General features: G+C 55.6%; 1 protein-coding gene across 1 annotated transcript in view; it reads left to right on the top strand.

Moving 5' to 3' along the window:
- Positions 1 to 536: 536 nt before the first annotated feature.
- Positions 537 to 19,548, top strand: part of LOC140418155 (protein-glutamine gamma-glutamyltransferase K-like) — a 25,384-nt gene continuing 6,372 nt past the window's right edge. Inside the window, exons 1-4 of the mRNA XM_072501572.1 lie at positions 537 to 691; positions 5,492 to 5,580; positions 6,362 to 6,515; positions 14,575 to 14,859. Coding sequence (XP_072357673.1) covers positions 616 to 691; positions 5,492 to 5,580; positions 6,362 to 6,515; positions 14,575 to 14,859 — 604 coding nt within the window. The 5' untranslated portion in view covers positions 537 to 615. The remainder of the gene's footprint in view (positions 692 to 5,491; positions 5,581 to 6,361; positions 6,516 to 14,574; positions 14,860 to 19,548) is intronic.

The following is a 19,548-nucleotide window of genomic DNA, read 5'->3' as shown; positions in this document are numbered from 1 at the left end:
CTCCCTGTCTCTCTCTTTGACTCTCTGTCTCTCTGTCTGTCTCTCTCTCTGTCTCTCTCTCTGTCTTTCTCTTTCTGTCTCTCTCACTCTCTCTCTCTGTCTCTCTCCCTCTGTCACCCTCTCTCTGTCACCCTCTCTCTGTCTCCGTCTCTCTGTCTCTCCTTCGCTCTCTCTCTCTCTCTCTCTGTCTCGCTCTCTCCCTCCCTCTGACTCCCTCTCTGTCTCTCTCCGTGTCTCTCTCTGTCTCTCTCTTTGTCTCTCTCTGTGTCTCTCTCTCTCTCTCTCTCTCTCTCCATCTCTCTGTATCTCTCCCCCTGTCCCTCTCTCTCTCTCTCTCGATCTATCTCTCTCTCTCTCTCTCTGTCTCTCTCTCTTTTTCTCCCTCCTCATTTCCCCAGCTCGAACTCTCTCTGTGTTTCTCTCCGTCTCTCTGTATCTCTCCCCCGTCCCTCTCTCTCTCTCTCGGTCTCTCTCTCTCTCTCTCCCTCCTCATTTCCCCAGCTCTAACTCTCTCTCTGTGTCTCTCGCTCCCTTTCCCTCACTTTCTCATTTCTCCACCTCTAACTCTCTCGTTCTGCCTCTCACAGGAATTTTCATGTTTGGAATGACTGCTGGATGTCGAGGTCGGACCTTCCGGCCGGATTTGGTGGCTGGCAGGTAATCGATGCCACTCCGCAGGAGACCAGCTGTGGTAGGTTCACCCGCGTGTTCCCGATGTCAAATCGACTTCGCACAGAAAGATCCCATTACCGGAGCAACACATGACAGTGCGGCGCTCCCTCAGTACTGACTCTCTGACAGTGCGGCACTCCCTCAGTACTGACTCTCTGACAGTGCGGCACTCCCTCAGTACTGACCCTCTGACAGTGCGGCACTCCCTCAGTACTGACCCTCTGACAGTGCGGCACTCCCTCAGTACTGACCCTCTGACAGTGCGGCACTCCCTCAGTACTGACCCTCTGACAGTGCGGCGCTCCCTCAGTACTGACCCTCTGACAGTGCGGCACTCCCTCAGTACTGACCCTCTGACAGTGCAGCACTCCCTCAGTACTGACCCTCTTACAGTGCGGCACTCCCTCAGTACTGACACTCTGACAGTGTGGCACTCCCTCAGTACTGACCCTCTGACAGTGCAGCACTCCCTCAGTACTGACCCTCTGACAGTGCGGCACTCCCTCAGTACTGACCCTCTGACAGTGCGATACTCCCTCAGTACTGACCCTCTGACAGTGCGGCACTCCCTCAGTACTGACCCTCTGACAGTGCGGCACTCCCTCAGTACTGACCCTCTGACAGTGCGGCGCTCCCTCAGTACTGACCCTCTGACAGTGCGGCGCTCCCTCAGTACTGACCCTCTGACAGTGCGGCACTCCCTCAGTACTGATCCTCTGACAGTGCGGCACTCACTCAGTACTGACCCTCCGACAGTGCGGCACTCCCTCAGTACTGACCCTCTGACAGTGCGGCACTCCCTCAGTACTGACCCTCTGACAGTGCGGCGCTCCCTCTGTACCGACCCTCTGACAGTGCGGCACTCCCTCAGTACTGACCCTCCGACAGTGCGGCACTCCCTCAGTACTGACCCTCTGACAGTACGGCACTCCCTCAGTACTGACCCTCTGACAGTGCGGAGCTCCCTCAGTACTGACCCTCTGACAGTGCGGCACTCCCTCAGTACTGACCCTCTGACAGTGCGGCAAACTCTCTCAGTACTGACCCTCTGACAGTGCGGCAAACTCTCAGTACTGACCCTCTGACAATGCGGCACTCCCTCAGTACTGACCCTCTGACAGTGCAGCACTCCCTCAGTACTGACCCTCTGACAGTGCGGCAGTCCCTCAGTACGGACCCTCTGACAGTGCGGCGCTCCCTCAGTACTGACCCTCTGACAGTGCGGCACTCCCTCAGTACTGACCCTCTGACCGTGCAGCACTCCCTCAGTACTGACCCTCTGACAGAGCGGCACTTCCTCAGTACTGACCCTCTGACAGTGCGGCACTCCCTCAGTACTGACCCTCTGACAATGCGGCACTCCCTCAGTACTGACCCTCTGACAGTGCGGCACTCCCTCAGTACTGACCCTCTGACAGTGCGGCACTCCCTCAGTACTGACCCTCTGACAGTGCGGCACTCCCTCAGTACTGACCCTCTGACAGTGCGGCACTCCCTCAGTACTGACCCTCTGACAGTGCGACGCCCCCTCAGTACTGACCCTCTGACAGTGCGGCACTCCCTCAGTACTGACCCTCTGACAGTGCGACGCCCCCTCAGTACTGACCCTCTGACAGTGCGGCACTCCCTCAGTACTGACCCTCTGACAGTGCTGCACTCCCTCAGTACTGACCCTCTGACAGTGCGGCACTCCCTCAGTACTGACCCTCTGACAGTGCGGCAGTCCCTCAGTACTGACCCTCTGACAGTGCGGCGCTCCCTCAGTACTGACCCTCTGACAGTGCGGCAGTCCCTCAGTACTGACCCTCTGACAGTGCGGCACTCCCTCAGTACTGACCCTCTGACCGTGCGGCACTCCCTCAGTACTGACCCTCTGACAGTGCGGCGCTCCCTCAGTACTGACCCTCTGACAGTGCGGCAGTCCCTCAGTACTGACCCTCTGACAGTGCGGCGCTCCCTCAGTACTGACCCTCTGACCGTGCAGCACTCCCTCAGTACTGACCCTCTGACAGTGCGGCACTCCCTCAGTACTGACCCTCTGACAGTGCGGCAGTCCCTCAGTACCGACCCTCTGACAGTGCGGCGCTCCCTCAGTACTGACCCTCTGACCGTGCAGCACTCCCTCAGTACTGACCCTCTGACAGAGCGGCACTTCCTCAGTACTGACCCTCTGACAGTGCGGCACTCCCTCAGTACTGACCCTCTGACAGTGCGGCACTTCCTCAGTACTGACCCTCTGACAGTGCAGCACTCCCTCAGTACTGACCCTCTGACAGTGCGGCACTCCCTCAGTACTGACCCTCTGACAATGCGGCACTCCCTCAGTACTGACCCTCTGACAGTGCGGCACTCCCTCAGTACTGACCCGCTGACAGTGCGGCACTCCCTCAGTACTGACCCTCTGACAGTGCGGCAGTCCCTCAGTACTGACCCTCTGACAGTGCGGCGCTCCCTCAGTACTGACCCTCTGACGGTGCAGCACTCCCTCAGTACTGACCCTCTGACAGTGCAGCACTCCCTCAGTACTGACCCTCTGACAGTGCGGCACTCCCTCAGTACTGACCCTCTGACAGTGCAGCACTCCCTCAGTACTGACCCTCTGACAGTGCGGCGCTCCGTCAGTACTGACCCTCTGACAGTGCGGCACTCCCTCAGTACTGACCCTCTGACAGTGCGGCACTTCCTCAGTACTGACCCTCTGACAGTGCGGCACTCCCTCAGAACTGACCCTCTGACAGTGCGGCACTTCCTCAGTACTGACCCTCTGACAGTGCAGCACTCCCTCAGTACTGACCCTCTGACAGTGCGGCACTCCCTCAGTACTGACCCTCTGACAATGCGGCACTCCCTCAGTACTGACCCTCTGACAGTGCGGCACTCCCTCAGTACTGACCCGCTGACAGTGCGGCACTCCCTCAGTACTGACCCTCTGACAGTGCGGCAGTCCCTCAGTACTGACCCTCTGACAGTGCGGCGCTCCCTCAGTACTGACCCTCTGACGGTGCAGCACTCCCTCAGTACTGACCCTCTGACAGTGCAGCACTCCCTCAGTACTGACCCTCTGACAGTGCGGCACTCCCTCAGTACTGACCCTCTGACAGTGCAGCACTCCCTCAGTACTGACCCTCTGACAGTGCGGCGCTCCGTCAGTACTGACCCTCTGACAGTGCGGCACTCCCTCAGTACTGACCCTCTGACAGTGCGGCACTTCCTCAGTACTGACCCTCTGACAGTGCAGCACTCCCTCAGCACTGACCCTCTGACAGTGCAGCACTCCCACAGTACTGACCCTCTGACAGTGCGGCACTTCCTCAGTACTGACCCTCTGACAGTGTGGCACTCCCTCAGTACTGACCCTCTGACAGTGCGGCACTCCCTCAGTACTGACCCTCTGACAGTGCAGCACTCCCTCAGTACTGACCCTCTGACAGTGCGGCACTCCCTCAGTACTGACCCTCTGACAATGCGGCACTCCCTCAGTACTGACCCTCTGACAGTGCGGCACTCCCTCAGTACTGACCCTCTGACAGTGCGGCACTCCCTCAGTACTGACCCTCTGACAGTGCGGCACTCCCTCAGTACTGACCCTCTGACAGTGCGGCACTCCCTCAGTACTGACCCTCTGACAGTGCGGCGCCCCCTCAGTACTGACCCTCTGACAGTGCGGCACTCCCTCAGTACTGACCCTCTGACAGTGCAGCACTCCCTCAGTACTGACCCTCTGACAGTGCGGAGCTCCCTCAGTACTGACTCTCTGACAGTGCGGCACTCCCTCAGTACTGACCTTCTGACAGTGCAGCACTCCCTCAGTACTGACCCTCTGACAGTGCAGCACTCCCTCAGTACTGACCCTCTGACAGTGCGGCGCTCCCTCAGTACTGACTCTCTGACAGTGCGGCACTCCCTCAGTACTGACCCTCTGACAGTGCAGCACTCCCTCAGTACTGACTCTCTGACAGTGCGGCGCTCCCTCAGTACTGACCCTCTGACAGTGCAGCACTCCCTCAGTACTGACCCTCTGACAGTGCGGAGCTCCCTCAGTACTGACTCTCTGACAGTGCGGCACTCCCTCAGTACTGACCCTCTGACAGTGCAGCACTCCCTCAGTACTGACCCTCTGACAGTGCAGCACTCCCTCAGTACTGACCCTCTGACAGTGCAGCACTCCCTCAGTACTGACCCTCTGACAGTGCGGCACTCCCTCAGTACTGACCCTCTGACAGTGCGGCGCCCCCTCAGTACTGACCCTCTGACAGTGCGGCACTCCGTCAGTACTGACCCTCTGACAGTGCGGCACTCCCTCAGTACTGACCCTCTGACAATGCGGCACTCCCTCAGTACTGACCCTCTGACAGTGCAGCACTCCCTCAGTACTGACCCTCTGACAGTGCGGAGCTCCCTCAGTACTGACTCTCTGACAGTGCGGCACTCCCTCAGTACTGACCCTCTGACAGTGCGGCACTCCCTCAGTACTGACCCTCTGGCAGTGCGGCACTCCCTCAGTACTGACCCTCTGACAGTGCGGCACTCCCTCAGTACTGATCCTCTGACAGTGCGGCTCTCCCTCAGTACTGACCCTCTGACAGTGCGGCACTCCCTCAGTACTGACCCTCTGACAGTGCGGCACTCCCTCAGTACTGACCCTCTGACAGTGCGGCGCCCCCTCAGTGCTCCCAGCGTGGCCTAACCAGGATTCGGTAAAAGTTGAATATCACTTCCTTGTTTCTCGGTGCTCTTCCTCTCAAAATGGCCTCCTCAACATGAACCCATTGTCCTCTTCTCTGGCCCTGTCACACTCTGCCTCTCTATCTCTCTTCAGGTCTGTACTGCTGTGGGCCCGCCTCCCTGGTCGCGATTCGGAATGGTATGGTCTACTTGAAGTACGACGCTCCGTTTATCTTTGCAGAGGTAAGGAATGAATTTGGGAAGAGGACTTCCATCTGGTGTCCCATCTCTGACCATATCTATTCCCGTCCCTCAGGGTAATTTATTAAGGCAACAGTGGACGGGGACCGACAGTTAACTGTCAGGCATTATTTGAAACTTTTAACCGGGCAGCTCGAGTCACTGCCGCTGAGGAATGAACCAGCGAATGGCTGTCACTTATTTTGCCCAGGCGCGACGTGTATGTATGTATGTCCTTCCTGTCTGCAGCGGACAGGGCCCTAGAACATAGAACATAGAACATTACAACGCAGTACAGGCCCTTCGGCCCTCGATGTTGCGCCGACCTGTGAAACCACTCTAAAGCCGTTATCGTCCTTATGTCTATCTAATGACCATTTGAATGTCCTTAGTGTTGGCGAGTCCACTACCGTTGCAGGCAGGGCATTCCACACCCTTACTACTCTCTGAGTAAAGAACCCACCTCTGACATCTATCTTATACCTATCTCCCCTCAATTTAAAGCTATGCCCCCTCGTGCAAGACATCACCATCCGAGGAAAAAGGCTCTGTGTGTCAATAAAGTCCAGCACGCGGCAATTTTCAAGCACTGCTCGGCGGTTAACTGTCGGTCACCATCAGCTGGTGCGTTCTCCTTGGAAAGGTGGGGCTTGCGATTCCGCGATGGGGCAGCACTGGCTGTTGATGGCCGCACCTCCTCCCACCCCCACCTCTGATTCCCATTGGTGTCCGAAATTGAGTTTAACATCTTCCTCCCCCCCCCACCCCGCCACCCAATCCGCAGGTAAACAGCGACAAAGTCTACTGGCAGAGGCAGCCGGACGGAAGTTTCCAGAAGGTTCTGGTGCAGAAGAAGGCCGTCGGACACAAAATAAGCACCAAGGCCGTGGGCTCCGATGAGCGGGAGGACATCACCGAATCCTACAAGTTCTCGGAAGGTAACGGGTCATTCAACCGAGGGGGGCGGCGTGTGGGGGGGGGGATGGTAGGGATGGCGCCGTGGGAGAGGCAGCGATTCTCCGAGGGGCGGCGCCATTTGCACACCCTCCAGTGCCAGTACGTCCTTTCTGAGGTAAGGAGACCAAAACGGAACACAATACTCCAGGTGTGGCCTCACTAACACCTGATACAATTGCAGCATAACCTCCCTAGTCTTAAACTCCATCCCTCTAGCAATGAAGGACAAAATTCCATTTGCCTTCTTAATCACCTGCTGCGCCTGTAAACCAACTTTTTGCGACTCATGCACTAGCACACCCAGGTCTCTCTGCACAGCAGCATGTTTTAATATTTTATCATTTAAATAATAATCCCTTTTGCTGTTATTCCTACCAAAATGGATGACCTCACACTTGTCAACATTGTATTCCATCTGCCAGACCCTAGCCCATTCACTTAGCCTATCCAAATCCCTCTGCAGACTTCCAGCATCCTCTGCACTTTTTGCTTTACCACTCATCTTAGTGTCGTCTGCAAACTTGGACACATTGCCCTTGGTCCCCAACTCCAAATCATCTATGTCGCGAATGTCGCGCCCATTGATGTTAATTCTCCAACCTGGGGGCGATCGTCCATGTTCGGAAGTGATTTTTAAGCCGTGGCTTGGTCTCTGAGAGTTCTCCAGTCACACGGGGCCTTGGTGAGGCCACACTTGGAGAATGGTGTGCAGTTTTGGTCTCCTTCTCTGAGGAAGGATGTCCTTGCTCTCGAGGGAGAGCAGCGAAGGTTTACCAGACTGATTCCAGGGATGGCGGGACTGACGTACGAGGAGAGATTGACTCGGTTGGGATTGTTCTCGCTGGAGTTCAGAAGAATGAGGGGGGCGGGGGGGGGGGGCGGATATCATAGAAACCTATCAAACTCTAACAGGACTGGACAGGGTTAACCTGCGGATTGGGTGGGGAAGGGGGGGAGGGGGAAGATGCTAAACTAAATTTCGGACACCAATGGGAATCGGAGGTGGGGGCGGGTGGGGGGGGGGGGGGTGTAGAAACTCGGTGCGGCCATCAACGCCAGTGCTGCCCCGTCGCAGGATCGCACGTCCCACCTTTCCAACGCACCAGCTGACGGTGACCGACAGTTAACTGCCGAGCATTGCTTGAAATTGCCACGCGCCGGAAGGACGTTCCCGACGGTGGGCGTGACAGCGGGCCCAGGTTCTGAAGGAACACCCCACAGTTGCGTTAGAGATGGAAATCTGCCCTGCTAACCCGGTCTGGCCTACATGTTTCCGCTGGAGTGACGCCGGATCGGTGGCCGGGACTCTGAGGAAGGAACAGAGTGCGCCGCGGCCAAACCTGCGGACGCCAGGGAAGGAAGGCGGGTTGTACGGAGGAGATAAACATTTCGCAGAGAGGCGTTGACGGGTTAAGGGGGTGGGCAGGAAATTGGCAAATGGAATTCGTTGTGGGAAAACGTGAGGGCGTCCATTTTGGAATAAAGGAGAAGGCGGACTACTGACTACATGGAGAGAGGCGGCAGAAAGTTGTAGCGCGAAGGGACTTGGGGAGGGGAGCCCGTGTCCATGAAACGCAGAAAGCGAGCGCAGAGGTGCGGACGGGAACAGGGAAGGCCAATAGAATGCTGGCTTTTACATCAAGGGGGCCGGAGTTTTAAAAACAAGGAGGTTTTGGTGGAACTGTACAAGGTACGAGGGAGGCCACATTTAGAATAGGGGGCGGGATTCTCCGACCCCCCCCGCCGGGGCCTCGGGGGGGGGGGGGGAGGTGCCCCCACGGTGGCCTGGCCCGCGATCGTGGCCCACCGATCCGTGGGCGGGCCTGTGCCCATGGGGGCACTCTTTCCCCCCGCGTCGGCTGCTGTGGTCCTCCGCCACGTGTCGAACTTCGGCGAGGACGCAGCTGGAGTGCCGTGTTCAGTTCTCGTCGCCACATTATAGGAAGGATGTGATTGCGCTGGAGGGGGCTGCAGAGGAGATTCACCAGGATGTTCCCTGGGATGGAGCGTTTCGGCGATGGGGAGAGGCTGGGTAGGCTTGGGGTCGTTTTCGCTGGAGGAGAGAGGACTGAGGGGGGCGACCTGATCGAGGTGGACGAGATTACGAGGGGCCTGGACCGGGTGGATCGGGAGCAGCTGTTCCCCTGAGTTGAAGGGTCGGTGACGAGGGGGACACAAGCTCAAGGTGAGGGGCGGGAGATTCAGGGGGGGTTTGAGGGAAACCTATTTACCCAGAGGGCGGTGAGGGTCTGGAACTCACTGCCTGGGAGGGGGGGTATTGGCCGGTTGCCTCACATCCTGTTAGAAAGTACCTGGGTGAGCGCTCGGCAACGTCTTAACGGTCAAGGTATGGACCAAGTGTTGGCAAATGGGGTTAGGCGGGCATGTATCGGAGCAGACTCGATGGGCCGAATGGCCTTTTCTGCTGTGTGTGATTCTGTGAGGGAGAGAGAGAGAGAGGGGAGGGGGAAAGGCAAAGGGGCAGAGAAAGAGGGAGAGAGGGACGAAAGAGAGGGGAGGAGAGAGAGAAAGAAGGGGGATGGGGAGAGGTGGGGGGAGGTAGAGAAAGAGAGGCGGGGGGGTGGGGGGGGGGAGGAGGGGGACAGTAAGGGTGCGAGAGGGAGAAAGCGGGGGAGAGATAGAGATGGGCGGAGAGAGAGAAAAAGAGCGAGAGATGGGGGACAGAGAGGGAGGGGGAGAGAGAGACAGAGAGAGACGGAGATAGAGAGAGGAAGGTTAAACAGGTTGGATCTGCACAGTGCAGAGGGAGGCCATTCGGCCCATCGAGTCTGCACCGGTCCTCAGAAAGAGCACCCTACCCAAGCCCACATCTCCAACCAAAGAGGAAATACCTGGGGCCTCAACAGATATCTTTGCAGCATCCGGAGGACTGGAGAATTGCTAATGTTGTCCCTTTGTTTAAGAAGGGTAGCAGGGATAATCCAGGGAATTATAGACCTGTGAGCTTGACGTCAGTGGTAGGCAAACTGTTGGAGAAGATACTGAGGGATAGGATCTATTCCCATTTGGAAGAAAATAGACTTATCAGTGCGAGGCAGCATGGTTTTGTGCAGGGAAGGTCATGTCTTACAAACCTAATAGAATTCTTTGAGGAAGTGCCAACGTTAATTGATGAGGGAAGGGCGGTAGATGTCATATACATGGACTTCAGTAAGGCATTTGATAAGGTTCCCCATGGTAGGCTGATGGAGAAAGTTAAGTCTCATGGGGTCCAGGGTGTACTAGCTAGATGGATAAAGAACTGGCTGGGCAACAGGAGACAGAGAGTAGTGGTGGAAGGGAGTGTCTCAAAGTGGAGAAAGGTGACTAGTGGTGTTCCACAGGGATCCGTGCCTCGACCACTGTTGTTTGTGATAGACATAAATGACCTGGACGAAGGTATGGGTGGTCTGATTAGCAAGTTTGCAGATGACACCAAGATTGGTGGATTAGCAGATAGTGAAGGGGACTATCAGAGAATACAGCAAAATATAGATAGATTGGAGAGTTGGGCAGAGAAATGGCAGATGGAGTTCAATCCAGGAAAATGCGAGGTGATGCATTTTGGAAGATCTAATTCAAGAGCGGACTATACGGTCAGTGGAAGAGTCCTGGGAAAAATTGATGTACAGAGAGATCTGGGTGTTCAGGTCCATTGTACCCTGAAGGTGGTAACGCAGGTTGATAGAGTGCTCAAGAAGGCATAGGGCATGCTTGCCTTCATCGAATGGGGTATTGAGTACAAGAGTCGGCGGGTCATGTTACAGTTGTATAGGACTTTGGTTAGGCCACATTTGGAATACTGCGTGCAGTTCTGGTCGCCACATTACCAGAAGGATGTGGATGCTTTAGAGAGGGTGCAGAGGAGGTTCATAAGAACATAAGAACTAGGAGCAGGAGTAGGCCATCTGGCCCCTCGAGCCTGCTCCACCATTCAATGAGATCATGGCTGATCTTTTGTGGACTCAGCTCCACTTTCCGGCCCGAACACCATAACCCTTAATCCCTTTATTCTTCAAAAAACTATCTATCTTTATCTTCAAAACATTTAATGAAGGAGCCTCTACTGCTTCACTGGGTAAGGAATTCCATAGATTCACAACCCTATGGGTGAAGAAGTTCCTCCGAAACACAGTCCTAAATCTACTTCCTCTTATTTTGAGGCTATGCCCCCTAGTTCTGCTTTCACCCGCCAGTGGAAACAACCTGCCCGCATCTATCCTGTCTATTCCCTTCATAATCTTATATGTTTCTATCGGATCACCCCTCATCCTTCTAAATTCCAACGAGTACAGTCCCAGTCTACTCAACCTCTCCTTGTAATCCAACCCCTTCAGCTCTGGGATTAACCCAGTAACTCTCCTCTGCACACCCTCCAGTGCCAGTATGTCCTTTCTCAAGTAAGGAGACCAAAACTGAACACAATACTCCAGGTGTGGCCTCACTAACACCTTATACAATTGCAGCATAACCTCCCTAGTCTTAAACTCCATCCCTCTAGCAATGAAGGACAAAATTCCATTCGCCTTCTTAATCACCTGTTGCACCTGTAAACCAACTATTTGCAACTCATGCACTAGCACACCCAGGTCTCTCTGCACAGCAGCATGTTTTAATATTTTATCATTTAAATAATAATCCCTTTTGCTGTTATTCCTACCAAAATGGATAACCTGACATTTGTCAACATTGTGTTCCATCTGCCAGACCCTAGCCCATTCACTTAGCCTATCCAAATCCCTCTGCAGACTTCCAGCATCCTCTGCACTTTTTGCTTTACCACTTATCTTAGTGTCGTCTGCAAACTTGGACACATTGCCCTTGGTCCCCAACTCCAAATCATCTATGTAAATTGTGAACAATTGTGGGCCCAACACTGATCCCTGAGGGACACCACGAGCTACTGATTGCCAACCAGAGAAACACCCATTAATCCCCACTCTTTGTTTTCTATTAATTTTTCTTTGTTCTTTGTTTTATCCCCGTAACCCCACCTAACCTAAGGGGCAGTTTATCACGGCCAATCCACCTAAACTGCACGACTTTGGACTGTGGGAGAAAACCGGAGCACCCGGAGGAAACCCACGCAGACACAGGGAGGGCGTGCAGACTCCGCACAGACAGTGACCCCCAAGCCGGGAATCGAACCTGGGACCCTGGAGCTGTGAAGCAACCGTGCTAACCACTGCTCCTCCGAGTTCAGGCCAATGAGAGGCGATCTGATTGAAACATAGAAGATTCTCAGGGTAGGGGGTCGACAGACTAAATGTTGGGAGAATGTTTCCACTCATTGAGAGCGTGTAGCACCAGAGGAGCGAGTCACGGAATAAATGGGACGCTCGTTTAAGATGGATTTGAGAATTCTTTTCTCGCAAAGAGTGGCGAATGTTTGAAGCTCTTTACCCCAGGAAGCTCTGGAGGTCGAGTCCTTGACCCTGGGGTGGTCTTACGCTGCCGAGACTGTGCCCAGCAGCACAAATGGAAGAGTGCCAAACTTCAAACTCTCACAACAATTTACACTCCGGGGGAAAAGGCCGTGGATCGCGGTTGTCAAGCTGTCTCTGATGTCGTGGAGAAAGCAACGGGGAACATTCACAAAAAAAACAGCAGCAAGGCTTGGAACGGATTCCATCGGTTCGCAGAGAATGTGCTCCCCCGTCGGAATGAGCGTCGCTCCCAGCGAGCGCCCAGAGTTGGACCGATTATCTTGAACTGGTCGTTAGTGTCGCTATCAGCGCAGTCAGGATTGGTCAGCAATTGCTACTCAATCGTGGATTCCCATCGGACGGGAGCCCTTTAGCTTTGGGTTGTGCCGGCGCCGGCTCGTGGAGCGAGTGAAGGGACGCTCGGCCAACCTCTGGGATGTACGGTCCACCTGCCTGGCGCCTTGCCCGCACCAAAATCCATTTGTGGCGTTGTTTGATGCCGTGGTGAGCATGACATCGCCTTACCGGCAAACCGCCACCTTTCCCGTAAATATAAATTGTTGTGAGGGTTTGAAGTTTGGCATTCCTGTGTTTGCCCTGATGAGTACATGAGGAAAAGCTTCAGCGACATGTCTCTTTTTTTTCGGCAAGAGCAGAAATAGACCTGTTCACGTTGAGCAGGTGTGATGAATATCGCCGTTTCAGATATATTCAGTATTATAGGTCTTCGGGGCAGTCAAGGTTAACAGCCTGGGTTAGTGTGTGTGACTGCTGCAGGCACGTTTCGAAAGAATCCTGGTTTGAAACACGACTAAGATTTTGGGAGCCAGGGGTGCAATTAAGGCACCGTAAAAAGCTTGGGCTCATGGAATTTTGTTTGGATTAAGGGGGATTCCCTGTGGAGTTAATTAGATTTCGGCTTGGTGAAATGATGCCGTAGCTGGGTGGAGCTGAGGCGTCGATCAGTTTGCGGAAAGCAGTCGAGTCCGGCGCTGAATGAAGCTGTGACCAGACGTCGAGCAGGTTTTACTCTCAGCGCAGTTCAGTCAAATGGAGATTAACGGTGTTTCAGGCAGCGCAGACTTGTCTGAGGATAAGGGGAGATGAAGCAAATGGAGAATCAGTTTCTGAAGCCAATTAGTCCGAGTTTCTGCATGGTTCTGGAAGGGAGATTAGTAAGCGCGCAGACGGCACATAAATTGGTGGAGTTGCGGAGAGTGAAGAGGATTAGAACAAACAACAAAGAACAAAGAAATGTACAGCACAGGAACAGGCAATTCGGCCCTCCAAGCCCGTGCCGACCATGCTGCCCGACTAAACTACAATCTTCTACACTTCCTGGGTCTGTATCCCTCTCTTCCCATCCTATTCATGTATTTGTCAAGATGCCCCTTAAACGTCACTATCGTCCCTGCTTCCACCACCTCCTCCGGCAGCGAGTTCCAGGCACCCACTACCCTCTGCGTAAAAAACTTGCCTCGTACATCTACTCTAAACCTTGCCCCTCTCACCTTAAACCTATGCCCCCTAGTAATTGACCCCTCTACCCTGGGGAAAAGCCTCTGACTATCCACTCTGCCTATGCCCCTCATAATTTTGTAGACCTCTATCAGGTCGCCCCTCAACCTCCTTCATTCCAGTGAGAACAAACCGAGTTTATTCAACCGCTCCTCATAGCTAATGCCCTCCATACCAGGCAACATTCTGGTAAATCTCTTCTGCACCCTCTCTAAAGCCTCCACATCCTTCTGGTAGTGTGGCGACCAGAATTGAACACTATACTCCAAGTGTGGCCTAACTAAGTTTCTATACAGCTGCAACATGACTTGCCAATTCTTATACTCAATGCCCCGGCCAATGAAGGCAAGCATGCCGTATGCCTTCTTGACTACCTTCTCCACCTGTGTTGCCCCTTTCAATGATTGTCAGAGGATACAGCAGAATATAAATTGGGTGGAGTCTTGGGTGGAGAGATGGCAGACACAGTTTAATCCATCCAAGTGTGTGAGGTAATGCACTTTGGAAGGTCCAATGCATGTAGGATTGGCACAATAAATGGTCGAACTCTTGCAAGTACGGACGGGTAGAGAAATCTGGGCGTGCATGTCCACCGATCACAGGGTCGTGGATAACGGGGTCAAGAAGGCATGCTGGCCTTCATCGATCGGGGCATTGAGTATAAGAATTGGCAAGTCATGTTGCAGCTGTCTCGAACCTTAGTTAGGCCTCACTTGGAGTATCGTGTTCAAAAGACCGCTCTCTCTCAGAGGACATCTCTGAACTGTGGACCGAGAGCTGGGATGTTTTATTTTTGCTGATCGAAAGTAATGAAAGCCGTTAAGGATTATTCAGTCACTGGCCTGATTAGCGATGTTGGAGGGGTCTGGATGTTGAAGGTATTGAACGTTCGATGGGGGCTGGTTTAGCACACTGGGCTAAATCGCTGGCTTTGAAAGCAGGCCTGCAGCACGGTTCGATTCCCGTACCGGCCTTCCCCGAACAGGCGCCGGAATGTGGCGACTAGGGGCTTTTCACAGTAACTTCATTTGAAGCCTACTCGGGACAATAAGCGGTTTTCATTTCGTTTCATTTTCATTCCCCCCCCCCCCCCCAGGTACAGATGAGGAACGCATTGCCGTGGAAACGGCCTGTCGCCACGGGAGTAGGCCGGACACCTACGCTGACCAGTGGACGTCCAGCGACGTGGAGGTGACGGTGCACACTGACGACGGGATAGTCATGGGCAGTGACTTCACCGTGACGGTGGGCGTGGCCAACGTCAGCTCCGAGTGCCGCTCCCTCACCCTCTTCTCCCAGGCCGCTGTCATGTACTACACCGGCGTCGCCAAGGGAACCTTCAAGAGGGACAAGTGCGACGTGCTGCTGGAGCCGCGGGAAGGTGGGCGGGGCGTCAACTCTGACCTTTGACCCTCTCTCTATGTCTCTCACACCCTCTCTCCCTCTCCCTCCCGCTCCCTCGCACACTCCCTCTCTCACACACTCACTCTCCCTCCCACTCCCTCGCACACTCCCTCTCACTTTCACCCACCCTCTCTCTCACACTCCCTCTCCCTCCCTCCCTCTCTCACACACTCCCTCTCCCTCCCACTCCCTCGCACACTCCCTCTCACTCTCACCCACCCTCTCTCTCACACTCCGTCTCCCTCCCTCCCTCTCTCACACACTCCCTCTCCCTCCCACTCCCTCGCACACTCCCTCTCACTCTCACCCACCCTCTCTCTCACACTCCGTCTCCCTCCCTCCCTCTCTCACACACTCCCTCTCCCTCCCACTCCCTCGCACACTCCCTCTCACTCTCACCCACCCCTCTCACACACTCCCTCACCCTCCCTCCCTCTCTCACACACCCTCTCTCTCACACTCCCTCTCCCCCCCACTCCCCTCTCTCTCACACCCACCTCTCTCTCTCACACTCCCTCTCCCACCCCACTCCCTCGCACACCTCCCTCTCACTCACACTCCCTCTCTCCCCTCTCACCCCACCCTCTCTCACACACTCCCCTCTCCCTCCCTCCCTCTCTCTCACACTCCCTCTCCCACCCACTCCCTCCACACACCCACTCCCACACCCCTCCCCCACCCACTCCCTCCACACCACCCTCTCACTCACACTCCCTCTCTCTCCCTCCACCCACCCCTCACTCACACTCACCCACTCCCTCCCTCCCTCTCTCACACACCCCTCACCCTCCCACCCCTCGCACACTCCCTCTCACTCACACTCCACTCCCTCCCCTCTCACCCACCCTCTCTCACACACTCCCTCTCCCTCCCTCCCTCTCACACACACTCCCCTCCCTCCCACACCCTCGCACACTCCCTCTCACTCACACTCCCTCTCTCTCCTCTCACCCCACCCACTCTCCACACACCCTCTCTCTCACACTCCCTCTCCCACCCACTCCCTCTCTCTCACACTCCCTCTCCCACCCACTCCCTCTCTCTCACACACCCTCTCCCTCCCACTCCCTCACACACACCCACTCACTCATACTCCCTCTCACTCACACTCCCTCTCTCCCTCTCCCTCACACACACCCACTCTCTCACACTCCCTCTCCCTCCCACTCCCTCGCACACTCCCCTCACACTCACACTCACTCTCACTCCCTCTCTCCCTCTCTCACTCACACTCCCCTCTCTCCCACACACACCCTCTCACTCACACACCCTCTCTCTCCCTCTCTCTCTCTCACACACCCCTCTCTCACACTCCCTCTCTCTCCCTCTCTCACACTCACATTCCCCCTCTCTCACACTTCCTTTCTCTCACACTCCCTCTCCCCCTCACTCCCCCCTCACACTCCCCTCTCTCTCACACCCTCACTCTCACACTCCCTCTCTCTCCCTCTCTCACACGCACCCCCCCCCTCTCTCACACTTCCTCTCTCTCACACTCCCTCTCTCTCCCTCTCTCACTCGCACACTCCCTCTCTCTCTCTCTCTCTCACACACTCCCCCCACTCACCCTCTCCCTCTCTCCCTCCCTCCCTCTCTCTCTGACACTCCCTCTCTCTCACACTCCCTCCCTCTCTCTCACACTCCCTCTCTCTCTCTCACACACTCCCCTCTCTCCCTCCGTCCCTCTCTCTCACAGTCCCTCTCTCTCACACCCCTCTCTCTCTCACACACTCCCTCTCTCCCTCCCTCCCTCTCTCTCACAGTCCTTCTCTGTCTCACACCCTCTCTCTCTCTCTCTCACACACACACTCCCCTCCCTCCCTCTCTCACGCACTCCCTCCCTCTCTCTCTTGCTCACACTCCCTCTCTCTCTCTCTCTCACACTCCCTCTCTTGATCTCTCTCATACTCCCCCTCTCTCTCTCACTCCCTCTCTCTCTCTCTCTCACACTCCCTCTCTCTCTCTCGCACACTCTCTCTCACACTACCTCTCTCCCTCCCTCTCTCTCACATTCCCTCTCTCTCTCTCTCACTCCCCTCCTCACAACTCGCTCTCTCTATCCCTCTCACACTCACTCCCTCTCTCTCCCTCACACTCCCTCTCTCCCTCTCTCTCTCTCTCTCTCACACACACCCTCTCCCTCCCTCCCTCTCTCACACAGCCCCTCTCTCTCACATTCCATCTCCCTCCCACTCCCTCACACACTCCCTGTCACTCACACTTCCTCTCTCTCCCTCTCACACACCCTCTCTCTCACACTCCCTCTCCCTTCCACTCCCTCTCTCTCACACTCCCCTCTCCCTCACACCCTCCCTCGCACATTCCCTCTCCCTCCCACACACACCCTCTCACTCCTCTCACCCTCCCTCCCTCTCTCACACACTCCCCCTCTCTCTCTCACACCCTCTCTCTCTCTCTCTTTCTCTCACACTCCCTCTCTCCCTCTCTCTCATACTCCCCCTCTCTCTCTCTCTCATTCCCTCTCTCTCTCTCTCTCTCACTCCCTCTCTCTCTCTTTCACTCCCTCTCTCTCTCTTGCACACTCTCTCTCTCACACTACCTCTCGCCCTCCCTCTCTCTCATTCCCTCTCTCTCTCCACACTCCTTCTCTCCCTCTCTCCCTCACACTCCCTCTCTCCCCTCTCTCTCACACTCCCTCTCTCTCTCACACTCCCTCTCTATTTCTCTCTCTCTCACACTCCCTCTCTCTCTCTCTCACACACACACTCTCTCACACACACTCTCTCCCTCCCTCCCTCTCTCTCTCACTCCCTCTCTCTCTCTCCCTCCCTCCTCTCTCTCTCACCCCCTCTCTCTCTCTCCCTCCCTCCCTCTCTCTCTCTCTCACACTCCCTCTCTCTCTCTCTCACACACTCCCTCTCTCTCTCTCTCACACTCCCTCACTCCCTCCCTCCCTCTCTCACAGTCCCTCTCTCTCTCTCACACACACTCTCTCTCACACACTCTCTCCCTCCTTCCCTCTCTCTCACACTCCCTCTCTCTCTCTCACACTCCCTCGCCTCTCTCTCACACTCCCTCCCTCTCTCCCTCCCTCTCTCTCTCTCACACTCCCTCTCTCTCTCTCACACCCTCCCTCTCTCCCTCCCTCTCTCTCACAGTCCCTCTCTCTCTCACACACTCCCTCCCTCTCTCTCACACTCCCTCCCTCTCTCTCTCTCTCACTCCCTCTCTCTCTCTTTCACTCCCTCTCTCTCTCGCACACTCTCTCTCTCACACTACCTCCCTCCCTCTCTCTCACATTCCCTCTCTCTCTCCACACTCCCTCTCTCCCTCTCTCTCCCTCACACTCCCCCTCTCTCTCTCTCTCACACTCCCTCTCTCTCTCACACTCCCTCTCTATTTCTGTCTCTCTCTCACACTCCCTCTCTCTCTCACACTCTCACACAAACTCTCTCCCTCCCTCCCTCTCTCTCTCACTCGCTCTCTCTCTCTCTCCCTCCCTCCCTCTCTCTCTCACCCCCTCTCTCTCTCCCTCCCTCCCTCTCTCTCTCACACTCCCTCTCTCTCTCACACACTCCCTCCCTCTCTCTCTCACACACTCCCTCTCTCCCTCCCTCCCTCTCTCTCACAGTCCCTCTCTCTCTCTCTCACACACTCTCTCTCACACACACTCTCTCCCTCCTTCCCTCTCTCTCACACTCCCTCTCTCTCTCTCACACTCCCTCTCTCTCTCTCACACTCCCTCCCTCTCTCCCTCCCTCCCTCTCTCTCTCTCTCACACTCCCTCTCTCTCTCTCACACTCCCTCCCTCTCTCCCTCCCTCTCTTTCACACCCCCTCTCTCTCTCACACACTCCCTCCCTCTCTCCCTCCCTCTCTCTCTCTCTCACACTCCCTCAAACTCTCTCTCTCACACACTCCCTCTCTCTCTCTATCTCACACACTCCCTCGCTCCCTCCCTCCCTCTCTCTCACAGTCCCTCTCTCTCTCTCTCACACACTCTCTCTCTCTCTCACACTCCCTCTCTCTCTCTCACACTCCCTCCCTCTCTCCCTCCCTCTCTTTCACACCCCCTCTCTCTCTCACACACTCCCTCCCTCTCTCCCTCCCTCTCTCTCTCTCTCACACTCCCTCAAACTCTCTCTCTCACACACTCCCTCTCTCTCTCTATCTCACACACTCCCTCGCTCCCTCCCTCCCTCTCTCTCAGTCCCTCTCTCTCTCTCTCACACACTCTCTCTCACACACACTCTCTCCCTCCTTCCCTCTCTCTCACACTCCCTCTCTCTCTCTCACACTCCCTCCCTCTCTCCCTCCCTACCTCTCTCTCCCTCTCACACTCCCTCTCTCTCTCACACTCACACTCCCTCTCTCCCACACTCCCTCTCTCTCACACTTCCTCTCTCTCCCTCTCCCTCTCTCACACTCCCTCTCTCTCACACTCCCTTTCCCTCCCTCTCTCACTCTCACATTCCCCCTCTCTCACACTTCCTTTCTCTCACACCCTCTCCCCCTCACTCCCTCTCACACTCCCTCTCTCTCACACCCTCTCTCTCACACTCCCTCTCTCTGACACTCCCTCTCTCTCTCACTCGCACACTCCCTCTCTCTCTCTCTCTCTCTCACACACTCCCTCTCTCTCCCTCTCCCTCTCTCCCTCCCTCCCTCTCTCTGACACTCCCTCTCTCTCACGCTCCCTCTCTCTC

This window comes from Scyliorhinus torazame, chromosome 5, assembly GCF_047496885.1.
Source record: "Scyliorhinus torazame isolate Kashiwa2021f chromosome 5, sScyTor2.1, whole genome shotgun sequence".
Classification (NCBI taxonomy): Eukaryota; Metazoa; Chordata; class Chondrichthyes; order Carcharhiniformes; family Scyliorhinidae; genus Scyliorhinus; species Scyliorhinus torazame.
The sequence above is the reverse complement of the archived record's forward strand: the minus strand, read 5'-3'. Positions and strand labels throughout refer to the sequence as shown.